Genomic DNA, 19,372 nt, shown 5'->3' with positions numbered 1-19,372 from the left:
AATATTTTAAGCATGGAAGGAGCACTCATCCTAAACCTTAATAAAAGGAATCTCTGCCAGAGCTGGCCCTACCATTAGGTAGAGTGATGTGGCCACCTCCGGGAGCTGGATATGGGTGCCATGAAAGGACAGAAAATCGTTACTTAGCATTATTATTGTACCCTTCATGCCGGGGAGGGGGAAGAGGCACTTGTGGAATTTTTTGCCTTAGGTGCCAAAATAACTTGGTTGGCCTTGAATATTATGTACCTTTACTTTGGGGGTGGGGGGCAGCAACATTTACTGTTCTGTCCCAGGTAGCAAAATAGGTTGGGCCACTCTTGTTAGGTTCAAGCTGCAAGATAACCCACACATGTAGAATTCAAGAGTCAACGTTACTTCGGCCAAGACTCAATAGAATTTACAGGATGGTTTCTTGTGTTACCCACAACTGAAGACGGAAAAAGAAGTCAGGAAAGGATTACAAGAAAATGCCTTGGCATTTGTCTTGACCCATCTTCCAGTACAGAAACAAAGAATCTCCTGCTGTTATTGGATGCTTGGAGAGGTACTATTAACACATTTGTTGAGGTCTAATCTACATAAGCATCAAAATAGAGTGACAGAATGAACTGCATACCTTCAGACTGCAGCTGGGAACATGCCATGTTTTAACTGCAGAGTGAGATTTAAACAACCGCTCCAAAAAATTAGCACATGGGTGGTGGTAGGAGACCCTGAACCACCTTGGTTCCTGTGTGCTAGTTTGGTGATTGAATTGAGTGTATTTTGTTATGGGAGCATTAAGAAATGGAATCCACTACCTGCTGCTGTAGGATGTTTTACTACCAGGTGTAAAGTAGGCCTAAGCGAAAAGGAAGGAAAGGAACCTCTCGTGCAAGCACGGAGTCATTACTGACTCTTGGAGGGACGCCAGCTTTCACTGACGTTTTCTTGGCAGGCCTTATAGCGGGGTGGTTTGCCGTTGCCTTCCCCAGCTGTTATTACCTTTCCCCCAGCTAACTCAGGCCATGAGGAGAGTTTCAGCTGCAGAAACTGCTGCTTTACCGCTCTGCGCGAGCTAGGCTTAATTTTTACAGTATGGCCAAGATAAAAGGAAGTATGGACTAGACATGTGAAGACTTGGGGGAAATGGCAAGGGATGGGGGTAGATCCCCCCTCCCCAATATCCCTGGAAAAGAACATATTGTTTTTTGTTCACCCACCCGCCTTCTCATCCCCATTGGCTCAACCTTTCCAAGCCCGCCTCAAGTGCTTGGGACAGACCAGTTTAAACGCTAATGTTCATGGAAATAATTTCAAAAGGTTACAATACAAGTTGAAAAGGCCCCTTTCCTCTCCTTTTCCCCTCCCCACCCCATGGCCCATTCCTCCCCACCCCCACCCCCAGTACAAACCCCATGAAAACTGTACAGGAGTCAGACTTTAATTCCTTTAAGAATTACATAAATACTGAGTTTAACACTTAGAAAAATAAAGTCTTTTTTTTTCAAGGCTTCTTTTGTCTTGTAATCAAAAAGAAAAGAAAAAAGTTACAGTAGCTGCTTCCTTTCTCAAGAAATCTGCAGCCTTCCTTGTTCCAAACCTGGCCTTTGTTGGGGAGTGTGGTGGGTGTGTTTATGTGTGTGCGCGTGTAAAAAAAAACCCACTGAGTTGCTCACGGCAAGTTAGTCCTCGTTTCCCATGGTGGGGATGAAGCGCTCCTTCCCCCTGATCACTTCCGGGCTGGTTATTTTAACCACATGCATGATTCTGTGCAAGCAAACTATCTGACAGCACCGTGGCTTCACCAAACGGCACAGCACCTTCACCAAATTGTGCCCCCACCCCCGTGCCCACCAATAACACATCCCTCTGCTTCTCTAGTAGCCCTGCAGCATTTCCCTTTTCTTTCCCTTTTTTTCCCCGCCTATTGTTGCATTTCTTCACTCCAAAAGCCTCGTGTTGGAATCAACACGGCAAGGAGTTTTGTAAAGCACACAGACATGGCCGTCACTGTCACCGCTCCAGTACAGCCCCCTTCAGCGTGTGGGACGAACCTTCCAGAAACTGCTCTGGGGAGAAGTCTGTCCAATCTCATCCACCCAGTCTCATTTTAGGAACTCATCCACCGGCTCCAGGGTTGGCATCCTCCTGGCAAATGGAGGCCAAACAAGGCAACACACACCACCTTGCTTCAGGGGCTACTGGGAGGCAGCAGGAGAAAAAGAGCCATGGACCAGCGGAGATTATTATACCCCCAAGCTGGCAGCGTCTCAGTTCATGGGTGAAACTGTCTTGGGAAGTCGTGCAACAAAACCTTTTTAGAAACAGGCTTCTGTTTGATTCCAATTTCATTCCTTTACGGCACCCTCCCCCAACCTGGGCCTTCCAGATGTGTTGAACGACAACTCCCAGCCAGCACAACCCATGGGGTTGGAGGAAGGCAGCCGGACACCCTCGCTCGTGAAAAAGGCCTGTGGCACATCTGCTCCTCCGCAGGAGGAAAGCGCCGGCAAAGTGAACACGGCTCCCAGGGGACGTTTCCCAAGCGTCGCCCAAGGGTAGGAGCCGTTGCAGCTCCTGGGCTTCAGGGTCGCTGAATGTGTTTCTGAGAATGGCAAAGCAGGGCTAGCAAACAGCCTTTGGGCAGTGAAATGGGCGCACGGACGGACCAGACCAACAAGGAGCTGTTCTCTCACCTGCCTGTTAGTTCCTGTCAACCAAATGTACATTCTGAGACAGGAAAATTCAAAGGATGAAGCTCAAGATTGCCCTCTCTTCATCCAGTGCCCAGCTGCTTCAGAACCTCAGCAGGCCGGATCCCGGCCAGAACAGCCCCTCGTCACAAGCCATGAGGCAAGACCACTGCTGTGGCTGACCCATAATGCATCACTGATGGCTTGAAGGCACAATGCTGCAGCCAGCTGGAGGACCTGAATCTGGGGTGTAAGGGGGGAGAGAGAGATGACAGGAGAGATGCTGATGGTTGACCAGAGGGGCTTCCTTTCCGTGATGGCTTCAAGTGCTTCTGCATTCCAACTTCTCTGCTCCGCCTGGAGGCATTAAACAGGGGAAGTCCGTGGACATTCCAAGTGTGTATTTGGGGGAGCGGGTGGCAATAAAAACAGAAGGAGGGTTATATACATGGCAGAGCAAACTCTCCCACCTGTGAGAGACCGTTTCTTTGGCTGGAGTGAAGAGGAAAACAAAGAAACCCGCAACGAAAACACACTCACACACACACAGAAGCACAGTAAATGCAGCGTTCAAATGCAACAAAGACTCCCGCTAACAGCCCAGGCTCAGCTCCCTGCCGCTGGCCTCGCAGCCACTTTAATATCAGCTTGTGTACGTGTGCGTGTGTGTGTGTGTCAGTGTAAAATGTGAGAGAAGAAAAACGTGAAAAAGGCAACAATAAATAAGTGACGGAGTCCATACAAAAATAGGGACCGCCAAGATCCTGGCGGAGCTTCAGGAGGGCCGCAGGTCCTGGGGCCATGCACAGCCCAAAAGCTGGAGGCGGATGTTGCAGGTGTGGGCGCCAGGTAGACTCTCCCCTCCTCCTCTCCCCTCCACCAGGTCCCTCCCCCAGCCCACCCCACCCCCCAGAGTTGCTCAGTCACTCTTGGAACTATGTGACGTATCCAAGTTGACCACCTGCAGCTCTGTCAGGTTGGTGCTGCTGCTGGACTGCTGCCCGATCACGGCCATCTGTGGAGACAAAAGGACGAGACAGGCCTCTTAGCAAAGCGAGGCCAGAGTTGGAAACCAGTCCTGTCCGGTGGCTCCGACGTCAGTGGGGCAGTGAATTTGCTCTGGGTTTCAATCGGAATCCGTCAGAACTCTAAAGGTGAATAGCTTTCCGAGTGTGAATAGCTCCTTTAGAGTTCTGGCTGAAACCCGGAGCGGATTCACCACCCCACTGAAGTCAAAGCCACCACCGACTCACCACACTTCCTTGCGTTGCGAAGGCGCAGTTGCGCCTTTCATTTTATAGGAAGTATTTCAAAGCCCGCCTTTAAGGGTATCAAACCCTTTCAAGCCGTCTCAAACGGTAAAAACACATACAGCAGCCAACGCCAGAACGAATAAAAGTGAGGGACAATAGCAAAGCAGACGTCCCACCCTCACCCCGCAAAATACTAAAACCAATTGCAGTCGTAACCATCTGCAGTCTGGTAAAAAGATATAACTCGGGAGAAGGAAAAACGAATGAGGCTCGAGGACCTCCTTGAAAGGCTGTCATGACGGGGCTTGACAGACTTCTGTTCATGCTGCATTCCGGAGAATTAGGCAGAGTGAAGTGGCTGCTTCAGGTAACAGATGCTGAGGGATGGGGAGCAGGCAGGGCCTTGTGGGTCACAGAGCCTGCCCTGCACCTCTAACCCAGCCTGCTGTACTCAGAGGCGGTGAAAGATGCTATTCCACAGGCCAACGTGGAAGTAGGATTCAGCTGCAAATCCAGCGTCTGTACACTGAACGGTGAAGCGGCGTCTTGTCCTTTGCCTCAAGCAGCAAAAGGTCTCGGGACGGCCCGCCGTGCCTTTTACACCCCACCCACTGGATGTTCTTCTCTCAGTGGTGACCAAGACTTTCAACCTACTGCTTTCATGTCTTGAAGCCTCTCTTCCAAACCATGGAAACGTATAAAGGCTTGTTCTTTGAGTAATGACAAATCTTACTTTTTTAAAAAATAAATAAATCTTGGGCTTCTGAGGGATGCAATACGATCCAAATGATTTGGAACCGTTTTAAAGATACTCAACCCTACATTTGCAAAGGCGGTGCATTTTCAGGCTGAAGGTGACCTGGAAAATGCAGAATGCTAGAAGCTGGAAGGGAGCAATAAGGAACACAACCCTATGGGATTGGCCCAATGTAGCTTTGAGTGTGTGTGTGAGGGAGAGTGGGGGAGAGAAGGAGAAGGTGAGAGAAGAGAGAGGAGAGAGAGAGAGAGAGGCCGTTTCTTCACCAGCCCGAAAATGCGGGCTGGTCACGGCCGAGTCCCTGTGTGTCCAAATGGACTCCTGGGGGCAGGGCAGGATGAGCGCGGGTTTTCCCAGGGATAAGTATTCCCTGGGGAAACCCGATTCCTCCCGCTGTCTCGGAATCATCCCGAGACTGCAGGAGGTGTGTGGCCGCCTGTCCCAGCTTCTTTCACCTTAAGACTGACCGCATCCATAGCAGATCCAAGCTTCCCTGTTGCTTTGCTGATGTGCCACTACCTCTCTCTCTCTCTCTGGCCCTTTCTACACCTAAGGGTTATCCCAGGAAAATGGAGGGATCGTCCCTGCCTGTTCCCGGATGTCGTGTGTCACTTGGATGCACAGGGATGATCCTGGGACGATCCCAGGGGAAAAGGCAAGTGTAGAAACAGCCTCTATATCTCCACACACACACACACACACACACACACATGCAAGGATGCCTAACAAACAGGCAGCTGTGCATCTTGCCCAAAAGTTCAAGGGGTTGCAAAGAAACTTTTAACCAGCCTTGCAGCATGATCCCAAGCATGTTTACTCGGAAGTATATATCCTGTTAAGTTCTTACTCCCTGGTAAGACTCCTTAGGACTGTTGTTTTTGTCTCTTTGCGTCAAGCTGGACCCCGGAAAAAGAGGAGCCCTGTCCAGTACCTACCTGATGAAGCTGAACAGCCGAGACTGGGATTTGAACTGTTCCCGATGGTGCTGTCAGGAACACCTGAGGGACTCCACCTGCCGTGCAAAAAAAAATAAAATCACAGAGGTGTCATTAACCATTATCCAAAGTTAGCTCTTGAATGATTCAGGTGCAGTCACAGTGGTGAACCAAAAAGCAGAACCAGCATCCTTAAAACATCTCTGCAGGTAAAGCAAGCCACCCCACCAAACATGAGCAATGCTCTATGGGACAAAACACACTTTATAGTAATAATAATAGTAATAATAATAGTAATAATAATAGTAATAATAATAATAATAATAATATATTTATTTATTTATTACCCACCTCTCCCTCTGGATCGAGGCAGGGAACATTAAATACAATATAATACATAAAACTGGTTAAAAGAGCATATAAAACCAATACAATATTAATATAACAATCACATCATCTTAAAATTCTTAAGTTTAACATTCATCTGGGTAGGCCTGCTGGAAGAGACTAGTCTTTACGGCTGTCTTAAACTCAGAGACAGCTTTCAGCTGATGAATCTCCTCCGGCAGGCCATTCCACAGTCTGGGGGTGGCAGAAGAAAAGGTCTTTGGGTAACAGTTGTCAGGCTAGTTGTGGCTGACTGGAGTAAACCCTTCCCAGAGGACCTGAGAGTGCTGGGCGGATTGTACGGGAGAAGGCGATCCCACAGGTAACCTGGACCCAAACCATGTAGGGCTTTAAAGGTAATAACCAACACTTTATACTTTGCCCAGAAACCAATTGGCAGACAGTGAAGTGATTTTAAAGTTGGTGTAATATGGTCACCCCTAGGTGTATCGGTGACCAATTTGGCTATTATTTATTTATTTATTTATTTATTTATTTATTTAGTGCCATCAAATTTCATGGTGCTGTACTGAACAAAATAAAACAGGATACAAAACACCCTGCCATATGGCTTACATTCTAAAATCACAGATATGGTTCACCACTGTGGCTGCCATATTTTGCACTAGTTGAAGTTTCCGGACGAGGCACAAAGGTAGCCCTATGTAGAGCGCATTGCAGAAGTCGAGCCTCAAAGTTACCAGCATGTGCACTACTGTCTTTAGGTCTTCCGACTCTAGGAAGGGGCGCAGCTGGCGTACAATCTATAGATCTCCTAGTGAAATGTGGGTTGTGTCTCACAGAAACATGAGTTCATGCATATGCTTAAGGTGAAGTTTAGAAGTATAAATATATGAAACTATATACGTCGTCATCCCCTGGACCATTTAAACCAGAGGTGCACAACCTGGAACTCCTCCCGCGCAAATGCCTTCGCTGCGCCCCTAGCCAGAGCCCTGATCCCAAGGCACTGCATCCCTGCACCTTCTCCCCCTCCCCAATTTCCTGCCGATTGTCCTGTTGCTACCAGCAATTCAGGAAACTCTTTCCACCGAGGAAAGAGCAAACCCTGTGAGGATCTCAGGGGGAGGGAGGGAGGGAGGGGGACGCTTTCTCTATGAGGGTCACTGGTGGAGTGGGTGGTCCAAAGGCTTTCCACCCCCTACTCCAGCAATCCCCATATAGAGCGCTCTTTTCCTCCTGCTGTTAGCTGCCATCGTTTATTTTCCCTCCGTGACTGTGGGTGTCATGTTTCTCAAAACCTTCCGCCTTCTTGGGAAACAATAACGAGGCCTGCTAAGTAATCCAAAAAGCTTTATTTAAGCAATAAACATCTCTTCCCACCTGAAGAGAGTCTAATCTCTAGGAACTTTCCCCTAGGCAAAACTATGCAAACTAAGCGAGACAATTGTCCTTTCAAGAAGAATGGAAAGCCTTTTCCCCAGACGCGTTAACTTCAGAGAGACTAGTTCTGAGGCAGCTTCTGATGTGAAGCCAGCCAGGCTGACTTTCTCTCGCCTTCCTTGAGCTCCTCCAGTTTTAGTCTGCGGCATACTCTAAGATCAGCTAACCTCTCTGTGCTTTCCCCCTGGGAAGAATATTGGCCTCCCACTGACTGTGTACTGTTTGCCCTTGAGGAGATAAGCTCTGGAGAGGGTTCACTCCCAGCTGGTGAAGAGCGCGTGAGAGCTTTCTCCCTCACTGGTACAGGCTGGCTTGTTTCTGGCGCCGACTCCTCCACGGCAGAGTCTGATTCTGATTGATCAGCTGAAACACCTTCTTCCAACCCAGGGGAAGCAGGGCTAGACATGACACTGTGCAAATCTGCCCTCTGATTGCATATTATATACAAACTTGTCCAACCCCAGTCTTACCCTGATCCTGGACCTGCCCGTGTGAAACCTGCATTGCTGATGGTGCCTGGGAGAAGGCGTTGAGAACCGCGAGCCCACCATCCGTGAGGCCTGACGTTGGAGCATACATCACTGCGTGCGAACTGGGGTACATCATGTGGCCGCCCACTGTGGTTGGCACGGATGAAGTCATGATAGTAGCCGGCAGGGTCACTGGCAGGACAGAAAGGGGAGAGAAAGGCACAATTCAAACCGAGGTCACCAGCAATGCCACAGTCTTCCCTGGCACATCCGTCTCCATCAGTCGCCTTGCTTGTTATATAACCTTACATGGCTCAGGACAGCAATACGGATGGAACGCCTCTCCCGACCTGAACATACCTGGACACTGCGATCAACATCTGCCCCCCACTCCAAATGCCTCCTCCAAGGGAGGCTCAGAGGGTCACGACCAGAGAGAGGGCCTTCTCAGTGGTGGCCTCCCGACTCTGGAATGAGTTCCCCAACACTGTTTTCTTTTCAGCACCAGGTTAAGACTGCCCTCTACTACCAGGCATTTAATGGCATTTGGTGGCATATGACAGGGCATTTATGCCAGCCATCTAAATAGGTCTGGTATTTTATTGGAATGGTTTTTAACTGTCTAAATGGTTTTCATGTAAGTTTTATGCTATATTTGATGCTGTATTTTATGTTGTATTTTATTATCTTATGCGTTGTTGTAAACCGCCTCGGCTATGGGGTGGGATAGAAATGAAATATAATAAAATAATTATAATTATAATTGCAGGAGGAGCTATTCACCCAGCTATCAAGTGCATGGGGGCTTGGGAAAAGTACATAAAAAATCCGGTCCCTGGTCCACTGCAAGTTCATCATGCACATTTGCCACATAACAGTTTCCAGAGGGGTGGCCGTGTTAGTCTGTCGCAGCAAAAACAATGGAGAGTCTCACATCACATTGAACGCTAACCCATTGATTCTGGCACGAGCTTTGCACATCATTAGATACAGGAAGCTTCCTGACTGTTAGAGCAGTACGACAATGGAACAAGTTACCTGTGGGCTCTCCCACACTAGAGGCCTTCAAGAGTCAGCTGGACAACCATCTGTCAGGGATGCTTTTGGGTGGATTCCTGCATTGAGCAGGAGTTGGACTAGATGGCCTTATAGGCCCCTTCCAGCTCTACTATTCTATAATTCTATGAACTTTAAATTGTGGCTTTGTACACACATGGTGGGTGAGGTGGGAATGTAAACCATGTGGTCAGGGGGAACTGGAAATGCAAAAGGTACAGTGACGATCACTGCTAACAGCTGGCTTTCATGAAATGTTGCTGGGCGACTAACGCTGCGTGGTTCGCCACAGACAGGACTTCAAACACGAGGGTTGGGAAGCACCACTTCCCTGGTGCTTCTCAGCATGTGCCTGAAGATTCGAAGGGACCCACGTTAAATGGCTGGAAAAGGAAAGTATGGGGCATAGCCTGTTCTGAAAAGTTAACATACCACCGTAGGGTCTTGTCGGGACAACTGAGACACGATCCTTTTGAAACAATATGGTCCCCTTTTGTAAACGATGTTAAAGATTCCACTGACTGAATTAAACCTCTACATAACTAATCTCTCCTTTACCACTGCTACTATCCAATGAGGCTGAAACTAGATTGGGTAAGACAGATATATAAAATAGATAAGATAATGCTTTACTGTTAAAACCTTTTAGCATTTTAGCATTTGAAACTTAATATGGCAAAGACTGAATTGCTTGTTTTTCCTTCTAAACCTTCTCCTCATCTCTCATTCTCTCTTACTGTCAATGATGTTACGCTTACTCCGGTCAAGGAAGCTCGTAGTCTTGGCTTTATATTTGACTCCTCGCTCTCCTTTATTCCTCATATTGAGGCAGTAGCTAAATCCTGTCGTTTTTTCCTGTATAATATTGCCAGGATTCGATCATTTTTGTCTGTCTCTTCTGCCAAGACGCTTGTTCATGCATTGGTTATTTCTCGGTTGGACTACTGCAACCTTCTCACTGGCCTTCCTTCTTCTCACATCAGTCCGTTGGTTTCTGTTCACCACTCTGCTGCTAAGATCATCTTCTTGGCTTGCCGCTCTGACCATGTTACTCCACTTCTGAAATCTCTTCATTGGCTTCCAATTCACTCCAGAATCCAATATAAACTTCTCCTGTTGACCTACAAAGCTTTTCACTGTCTAGCTCCTTCCTATCTCTCCTCTCTCATCTCACACTATTGCCCCGCTCGTGCTCTTCGCTCCTCTGATGCCATGTTTCTCGCCTGCCCAAGGGTCTCTACTTCCCTTGCTCGGCTTCGTCCATTTTCTTCTGCTGCTCTTCTGGAATGCTCTTCCAGAACATTTGAGAACTACAAGTTCAATCGCAGCTTTTAAAGCTCAGCTAAAAACTTTTCTTTTTCCTAAAGCTTTTAAATCTTGATTTTGTTCTGACTTTATACTGTTAGTTTTACCCTACCCAGTGCCTGTTTGGTGCATTCTCTTCCCCTCCTTATTGTTTTATTATGGTTTTATTAGAATGTAAGCCTATGCGGCAGGGTCTTGCTATTTACTGTTTTACTCTGTACAGCACCATGTACATTGATGGTGCTATATAAATAAATAAATAAATAAATAAATAAATAATAATAATAATAACAACTGTAATCATGCTTTCTAGAAATAACTGTATATTTTTAACTTGCAATTAAAAAATAATTAAAAAAAGAACACAAGAAGAGCCCTGCTGGATCAGACCAAGGGTCCATCTAGTCCAGCGCTCTGTTCACACAGTGGCCAACCAGCTGTCGGCCAGGGACCCACAAGCAGGACACGGGTGCAACAGCACCCTTCCAACCCATATTCCCCAGCATCTGGTGTACATAGGCGTGCTGCCTCTGACACAGAAGGTAACACATAGCCACCAGGACTAGTAGTCATTGATCTCCATACCACATTTGCTGGCTGCACCATTTAATGCAAGGGGCGTGTGCACACACATGAGTGCATGTTTGCATGCAGGAGAATCAAAATGTATCAGCAAAACTTGGATCCTGTCCTGTGGGCTCAGATCTCTTTCTCTTCAAGCTGGCTCCTACAGAATCTAGCTGCACCTCAAATTTTGTCAAATGAAAAAATTGTTAAGTATATGAAAAGAAATACTTGCTTAGTCATTAAAATTGTGTGTGTATGGCTATCTCAGGGTTAAACAAAGAAAGTCTATCTGGGCAATTACCTTGAGATAGAGGCTGTTCTGGGAACCTTGCCAAGATTCTAAGTTAGCCTCATCACAGCTGTATGTAATGTAGATAAGAATTGTGTAAGATGTGTATATAGTTTCTCACTTTGTAAAATGGATATGATCACTGCTTACTGATCACTGCTCTATGATCACTGCTCTCTGTGTATGCCTCAGTGTGCTGATCAGAACTGATCTGAATTGAACTGCACAGAAGCCTGAAGGAAATAAACCAGCTCTGCTGTGTAAGACCTGCGTGATGTGTGTTTGTTTCTGAGCACAAACAGAGTTCCAGAGAGAGAAAAGTTCTGGCACAATAACCCAACAAAGGTTATGGGCCCAGTCTAGCCTAGACCAGCCTACGCCAGCCTAACCCAGGCAGAAGAACCAGAACTTGATGGGAATGGTGCAGTATCAGAACCAGAACCAGGAGTCTGCTAAAACAGAAAACTGTTGATGAAGGAAGACATCAAGCTAAAGCCAGTGCTGCAAAGTGAGGAAAAATCTCAGTCGGCTGACTCTGAGGAGGACTCTGAGCAGGAGGACGGTGAGATACCAATTCCTAAAGCAGAGGAAATGGCAGGAGCTAATATGTCTGGTTTGCATCAATTGTTGGAAAAGCTGAATGACTCTAACTATGCATTATGGTCTTACAAAATGCAAATGTATCTGATTCAGGCTGAACTGTGGTATGTAGTCACAGAGGATCCACCAGATAGAGCAGATCCACAGAATGCTAAATGGTTTAAGGACGATGCAAAAGCAATGGCAGTTATTGCATTAGCTGTAGAAGACTCTCAAATTTCCTTCATTCAGTTTTTGAATACATCAAAAGAGTGCTGGAATGCGCTACAAGCTGTATATCAAAGAGAAACAGCGGGCAGTAAAGTAATTCTAACCCGGAAGCTGTATGGAATGAAGCTGAAACCAGGGGAGTCTATGTCAAACCATTTGAAAAGCATGAGAGAAATCTTCAATCAACTCAGGGCACGAGGGATGGAGTTTACAACTATACACCAAGTCTATGTGATTTTGTCAAGTCTTGATTCATCGTACGACGCGGTTGTCACCATGATGGAAAGTCAAGAGGAGAAAAATTTAACCCTCGAGTATGTAGCTGGAAAACTACTGGAAACCTATGAAAGAAGACAAGCTTCAAAACAACAGAGCCTTAAACTTCCTGTGGCTGAATTTCAACAAAGCCATAAAACTTCTGATGTGGTGGCTGCATTAAAGGCAAGGAAATGCTTTAACTGTGGTTCCACAGAACACTTAAGGCGGGATTGCAACAAGAAGAAAAAGCTGTTGACAGCAAAGTGGAGAGAAGAAAACAACATGAATGAAGCTGAATCAACAAAGAAGTGTCTTCTAGCAAGAGTCAAAGAGACAATGAATCCTTGGTTTTTGGACTCTGGGGCTTCAATAAGTATGGCAAAAGACAAACTTTCATTTGTTACCTTGGAAACTTCTACTTCAAAGCAAAAGTGTGTTACCCTTGCAAATGGAACAAAAATCCAGATTTGTGGTGTGGGTAATGTATATTTTGATTGTCTGGGAGTTGAACTACAAAGTGTTTTATATGTACCAGAATTGGAAACAAACCTTCTAAGTGTGTTTCAGTTAACAGAAATGGGGTATGAGGTTTGTTTTACTGAAGAAAATTGTACTATAAAACAGGGAAACAAGGTGTGTGTGCAGGGAATAATGAAAGAATCTTTGTATGTGATTAATACTTGTACAAAAAATGAAGTTGTAGCCAGCAAAGTCACAACAAAAACAATAGCCAATTGCAAACCACACCAAGAGTGCATCCATTTAACTCATAAAAGGTTTGGTCACGCTAACTATAAAATAATTTCTAAGATTCCAGAATTGTGTGAAGGGGTGAAAATCAAACCATGTTCTAACTATGTAGAATGTAATGTATGCAGTGAAACCAAGTGTCATAAGTCAAACATTCCAAAACATAGTGAGAGAACAACAAAAAGAATTTTTGAATTAATTCATGCAGATCTTGCAGGTCCTTTTGAGACAAGTCAAGGAGGAAACAGATTTTTCTTGTCTATTGTTGATGATTACAGTAGATTTGGATTTGTATATGTGTTAAAACAGAAGAGTGAAACTTTTGGAAAGTTTAAAGCGTTTGTTAAGTGGAGTAAAAATAGATTTAAAGAACCTATAGCTAATCTAAGAACGGACCGGGGAGGTGAATTTCTTAGCAACCAATTTAAAAAATTCCTCAGTGATGAGGGTATACAACATGACCTTACTGCTCCATATTCACCATTTCAAAATGGAGTTGCAGAAAGGAAAAACAGAATCTTGCAGAACATGTTAAGAGCTCTATTGAGAGAGTCAGGATTGTCTAATCTGTTCTGGGCAGAAGCTTTGTCCACCTCAAATTATTTGTTAAACAGGCTTTACCACTCTGTACATGAAAAAACACCATATGAAATGTTTTACAAAAGAAAACCTAGAGTGTCACATATAAGAGTTTTTGGAAGTAAATGTTTTGCTCATATTCAGAAAGAAAACAGACCAGGAAAACTAGCTCAGAGAGGTTTGGAATGTAAACTGTTGGGATATGATACACAAACAAAAGGCTATCGTTTGTGGTCTCCATATCACAAAAGTGTAATTGTGAGCAGAGATGTAGTTTTTCATGAACAAATGCAGGAAACAAAACAGTATGTAAGTTTGCCTGTAGAACAGAAAGCTGTAGAAACAGAAGAAATTCCTGAACAATCTCAGCAAGAGAGAGAGGGGGAAGAAACTGTGGAGGAGGAAACTATGCCTGTAACTATGCCAAGACGATCAGAAAGGGAACGCAAAGCTCCAATTCGTTATTCAGATGAATACCAAAGCAAACAGGTTTCTCATAGAGCATTACTAATAGCCTATGAACCTACTTCATTTGAGGAAATTCAGGAAATGGAACCTACAGAAGCTCAGGGCTGGCATGAAGCAATGTCAGAGGAAATCAGAGCAATGGGGAAAAAATGAAACGTGGGAGCTAGTACCTTTACCTGAAGGTCAATGGGTATTCAAAGTAAAACAAAATGAGAAAGGACAGGTGGAACGTTCAATGGTAAAACACAAAGAGATGTTTTAAAGCTGGGTCTCAGATTGTAACACAATTTAAACAACATGCGCAAGAGGAGGACTGTTAAGTATATGAAAAGAAATACTTGCTTAGTCATTAAAATTGTGTGTGTATGGCTATCTCAGGGTTAAACAAAGAAAGTCTATCTGGGCAATTACCTTGAGATAGAGGCTGTTCTGGGAACCTTGCCAAGATTCTAAGTTAGCCTCATCACAGCTGTATGTAATGTAGATAAGAATTGTGTAAGATGTGTATATAGTTTCTCACTTTGTAAAATGGATATGATCACTGCTTACTGATCACTGCTCTATGATCACTGCTCTCTGTGTATGCCTCAGTGTGCTGATCTGAACTGATCTGAATTGAACTGCACAGAAGCCTGAAGGAAATAAACCAGCTCTGCTGTGTAAGACCTGCGTGATGTGTGTTTGTTTCTGAGCACAAACAGAGTTCCAGAGAGAGAAAAGTTCTGGCACAATAACCCAACAAAAATGGCACTCCTGCACATTGTGGTTTTTAGGTGTGTGTATAAAGGTACGCATAAAAACAAAGAGTCAGATCCAGTTTTATGCTGGATCAACCCTGCTGGCAGAAGTGGACTTCCCTGCCTGTTCCTTTCCATGGCAGCCCCTCCAGACCCCTGAAAAAGTATAACTTCCAAATCACGTGAGGTACTGGTTCCCCTCTATTCAGCACTGGGTAGGCCTCATCTTGAGTACTGCATCCAGTTCTGTGCACCACACTTCAAGAAGGATGCAGATAAGCTGGAGGGGGTTCAGAGGAGGGCAATGAGGATGATCAGGGGTCTGGAAACAAAGGCCTATGAGAAGAGACTGAAAGAACTGGGCATGTTTAGCCTGGCGAAGAGAAGCTTGAGGGGAGACCTGATTGGACTCTTCAAATACTTAAAAGGTTGTCACACAGAGGAGGGTCAGGATCTCTTCTCCATCGTCCCAGAGTGCAGGACATGGAATAATGGGCTCAAGTTACAGGAAGCCAGATTCCGGCTGGACATCAGGAAAAACGTCCTGACTGTTAGAGCAGTACGACAATGGAACCAATGACCTAGGGAGGTCGTGGGCTCTCCCACACTCGAGGCATTCAATCAGGTATGCTTTATGGTGGATTCCTGCATTAAGCAAGGGGTTGGACTCCACGGCTTTATAGGCCCCTTCCAGTTCTACGATTCTATGATCCTGTGATTCTAAAATGCTACACAGAGAGTCAGGAGACCCTGCTGAATGGGGTGGGCTTGGTTTGTTGGGGAAGGGGCATCCCCAAAACTTGGCTGGAGTGACCTTCTGTGAGCCGAGCTCTTTCTCTCGTGGAAGGCAGATCCAGGATCCAACCCAAAATGTGCACGTGTGACCTATGAACGCTTTCAAGTGTGTGTGTTGTACACAAGGGGACTCATCAGGAAATCAGGGCTGCCTGCAGCTCAGTGTTGAGAATTCAGTTGGGTTTGCCACCGTGCCATGTATGAAACAGTCCAAAGTTAAGAATTACTTGATTTGGAAACAGCCACCATTCACCACCTCTTCTGTGTTCTTTGACTAGGGTATAGGGATTTTTACAAGGGAATAAGTATCCACAACTCCCACTAGATGGCAATAGATCATCAAACTTCCACAGGGTTTATCAGCACTGACTGCTGCTGAACTCAAAGGAGACTGTGACCTTGTAGGCCAACAATATACTTATGCAAATAGAGCAGCACCCGGGACAAGAACAATTTAGAATAACCTCCAATTATTGCAAGCCGTTTCCTCAAACAAACGAAAGATGAGCAGAAGGCAAAGCACATCATTCTAGCGATGTCCCGCAGTAAGAGGGAGGATATATAGAATTATTGAGTTGGATAGAGTTGGAAGAGGCAGGCCCTTGATATGTTATCTACCCCAACCCCCTGCTGAATACAGGAACTGCAATGCAGGATACAGTTACGGCATCCTGGACAGGTGGCCGCCAAGCCTTGGCTTTGTGAAGGAGAGCCCATCGCCTCCGGAGCAGTCGGTTAAAAAGTCGAATAGCTCTGACCATCAGGAAGTTTCTCCTACTGTTTGGCTGGAGGGACCCCCTGCTTAATGTAGGAATCCACCTTAAAGCAATCAATCAAGTTTATTACGGCAAACAGCCGGCATGATACCTTAAAGCATCCTTGACAGATGGCTGTCGAGCTGCCTCTTGAATACCTCTAGTGTGGGAGAGCCCACAACCTCCCTACGTCATTGGTTCCATTGTCGTACTGTTCTAACAGTCATGAAGTTTTTCCTGATGTCCAGCCGGAATCTGGCTTCCTGTATCTTGAGCCCGTTATTCCGTGTCCTGCACTCCGGGAGGATCGAGAAGAGATCCTGGCCCTCCTCTGTGTGACAACTTTTCAAGTACTTGAAGAGTGCTATCATGTCTCCCTTCAATCTCCTCTTCTCCAGGCTAAACATGCCCAGTTCTTTCATTCTCTCCTCATAGGGCTTTGTTTCCAGACCTTTAAATATCTGGAAACCGCCCAGAGAGCTTAGGCTGTGGGGCGGTATATAAATGTAATTAAATAAATAAATAAATAAATATCCAGCTGTTGCAAAAACTTTGAGCTGTGTGCTTTTTAGGCAGGAAAGCTGCTGCGCACAACAGAGGTATGTGCATTTCGGATAGGGTGACCATAAGGAAAGGAGGACAGGGCTTTCAGTGGGTGTCACTTGCATGCATCCAGAACCTGGTGAAATTCTTTCTTCATCACAACAAAACTGCAGGAGCCCTCCCCTCTTTTGTATCTGGTCACTCTAGTATAGTTTAACTGTTATCATGGAGAGGGAACTTCACCAGGTGCTGCATGCATGCAAAGGACACCTGCTGAAATTCCCCTTTCAATACAACTGTTAAAGATACGGGAGCCCTGTCCTCCTTTCCATATGGTCACCCTAATTTTGGGATGCTATTTGAAAGTGATTCGACCCTGCTTACCTCTGAGTAGGCACGTAGAAGACTAGTCCTGCTTATTTCTGAGAAGGTTTTAAAGGGGTAATAATCACATTTGGCCTCGCCCACTGTGCCTCTGGCCCCACCCACACATGGAATGTGGGGCCCCAAATCCTTTCCCGTTTTGCAATTTGTCCCTACACCCCTGCTGTAGTTGCTTGGTGGCTGCTTACCTGTCCCGCTGGAAGAGGTCTGGGTGAGGTCAGTGCTGCTGTCACTTGTGGGAGACGTCTGCTGGGGAGCCTGATGCACCTGGATGGCTTGCACAGGCACCTGTTGAGCCACCGTGCCACCTGGGAAACGAGAAGGGTTCTTTTTAACAACTGTTTTGACTTCGTTCATTTCAGTTCCTCGACAAAATTCTTTAGGGCATAATCCTATGCATCTTTAGGCGGGGGGGCGGGGCGGGGCGGGAGTCCTATGATTCCCAGCATGCCCTAGCCAGCCATACTGGCAGAGGCATGCTGGGAGTTGTAGGACTTTTCTCTGTCTAAACATGAATAGGATTACACCCTTAGACCCCTTTCCAGACAGTGGTCAAGACAGCATATCACAACCCCAACACTGAACAGCAATTTTCTTCAAAGCTGCTTTTAAAAAGTTACTCAATTGAGTTAGCTGTTGGCCACAGTGATACCAGGAACTGCAAGCAATTACAAGAAGAATTCAGCCTGAGATAGCTAAGGAAGACATCAGGAAGTTTTTTTAAAAAATTCTAAATGTAATAAAACGCACTGAAATGAATTTTCTCTGCAACCAGTACATAAGAGGTGACAGCTTTCACAATTCCAGGTAATGTGTCACCAAGCAAGAAGGCCAATTAAAAAAAAAATACAGGAAAAGGCATATAACCAAAACTGGTCCTAAAAAATACTTTAAAGTGAGCAAGAGAAGGTAGCTTCTTTTGAGAAATGACCACCATAACCACATACATGTGCTAAAATAATGTGAAAGTTAGTATTACATGAAAAAAATTCTGGAATCCAAGTTGCTTAGGGCTTTATATATTAACACATCAGCCCTATGAATTGGGTTCAGAAAGAAATGGGCAACCAGTATAGATCCATTATATCTGGGGTGATATAAGTCGTAACAATGCTACGGAACCATCTTCAAGGGCAGCCCCATGTAATAAGCATTGCAACCGTCCACAGTCCACAGAACATCTGAGGGTTCAAAGTTCTTGACATCTGAAAAGAGTTACTAAGAACATAAGAAGAGCCCTGCTGGATCAGACCAAGGGTCCATCTAGTCCAGCACTCTATTTCCACAGTGGTCAACCAGCTGTCGACAAGTGACCCACAAGCAGGACACGGTGCAACAGCATCCTCCCACCCATGTTCCCCAGCAACTGATGCATATAGGCTTACTGCCTCGGATACTAGAGGTAGCACATAACCATCAGGACTAGTAGCCATTGATAGCCTTCTCCTCCAGGAATTTATCCAACCCCCTTTTGAAGCCATCCAAATTGGTGCCCATCACTATATCTTGTGGGAGTGAGTTCCATAGTCTGACTATGTGCTGCATGAAGAAGTCCTTCCTTTTATCTGTGCTGAATTTCCCACCAATCAGCTGATCATCTCGAGAGGGGATGCTAAAGACCACAGAGCACAGGGCTTAAGGGGAAAGATAGAGGAGCAAGAAGAGATTTTCTGGTCCAGTGGTGCCAGGGCTGGCCCTACTATTAGGCAGAGTGCGGCGGTCGTCTCAGGCAGGTGATTTTGGGTGTCATGAAAAAGCAACGAAGTGTTATTTCTTATATATATTTTTGCTGGCAAGGAGGAGAGAAGTATTTGTGGGATTTCCTGCCTCAGGTGTCAAAACACTTTGACCAGCCTTGGGTAATATGGGCAGTATCCAACGCGACACTGCCGCTAAAAACAACATGGCGCTAGTGTAAACAACTTCCAGCGCAATGCCAAAAGTGTTGCTAGCGCGGCAAAGCCTGCCATGCCCGCCAGTGCTGCTGGCGTTGTGCTAGAGGTTGCTCACACGGATGCAATGTCCTTTACATTCGCGGTAGTGTCGCATTGGATACTGGCCTACGCTTCTCAACTTGGGAGGAAGGCAGAATGTCTCAGGCCAGCCCTGTGTGGCGTCTGGGCCATGTTGTGCCGCGCAACAGCTGACAGCAGCTCAAGCAGCTTCCTCAAGCTTCCGTTCAGGCTATGCAC

General features: G+C 45.8%; 1 protein-coding gene across 2 annotated transcripts in view; it reads right to left on the bottom strand.

Moving 5' to 3' along the window:
• Positions 1-3,597: 3,597 nt before the first annotated feature.
• Positions 3,598-19,372, bottom strand: part of SRF (serum response factor) — a 77,806-nt gene continuing 62,031 nt past the window's right edge. For both annotated transcript variants that reach the window (XM_063125547.1, XM_063125548.1), the window contains 4 exons: positions 17,369-17,488; positions 7,885-8,076; positions 5,624-5,700; positions 3,598-3,693 (listed from right to left, as the gene is read on the bottom strand). In XM_063125547.1, coding sequence (XP_062981617.1) covers positions 3,598-3,693; positions 5,624-5,700; positions 7,885-8,076; positions 17,369-17,488 — 485 coding nt within the window. The remainder of the gene's footprint in view (positions 3,694-5,623; positions 5,701-7,884; positions 8,077-17,368; positions 17,489-19,372) is intronic.

The sequence above is a fragment of the Elgaria multicarinata genome, chromosome 4 (assembly GCF_023053635.1).
Source record: "Elgaria multicarinata webbii isolate HBS135686 ecotype San Diego chromosome 4, rElgMul1.1.pri, whole genome shotgun sequence".
Taxonomy (NCBI): domain Eukaryota; kingdom Metazoa; phylum Chordata; class Lepidosauria; order Squamata; family Anguidae; genus Elgaria; species Elgaria multicarinata.
This window is presented reverse-complemented; position numbering and strand designations above follow the sequence as displayed.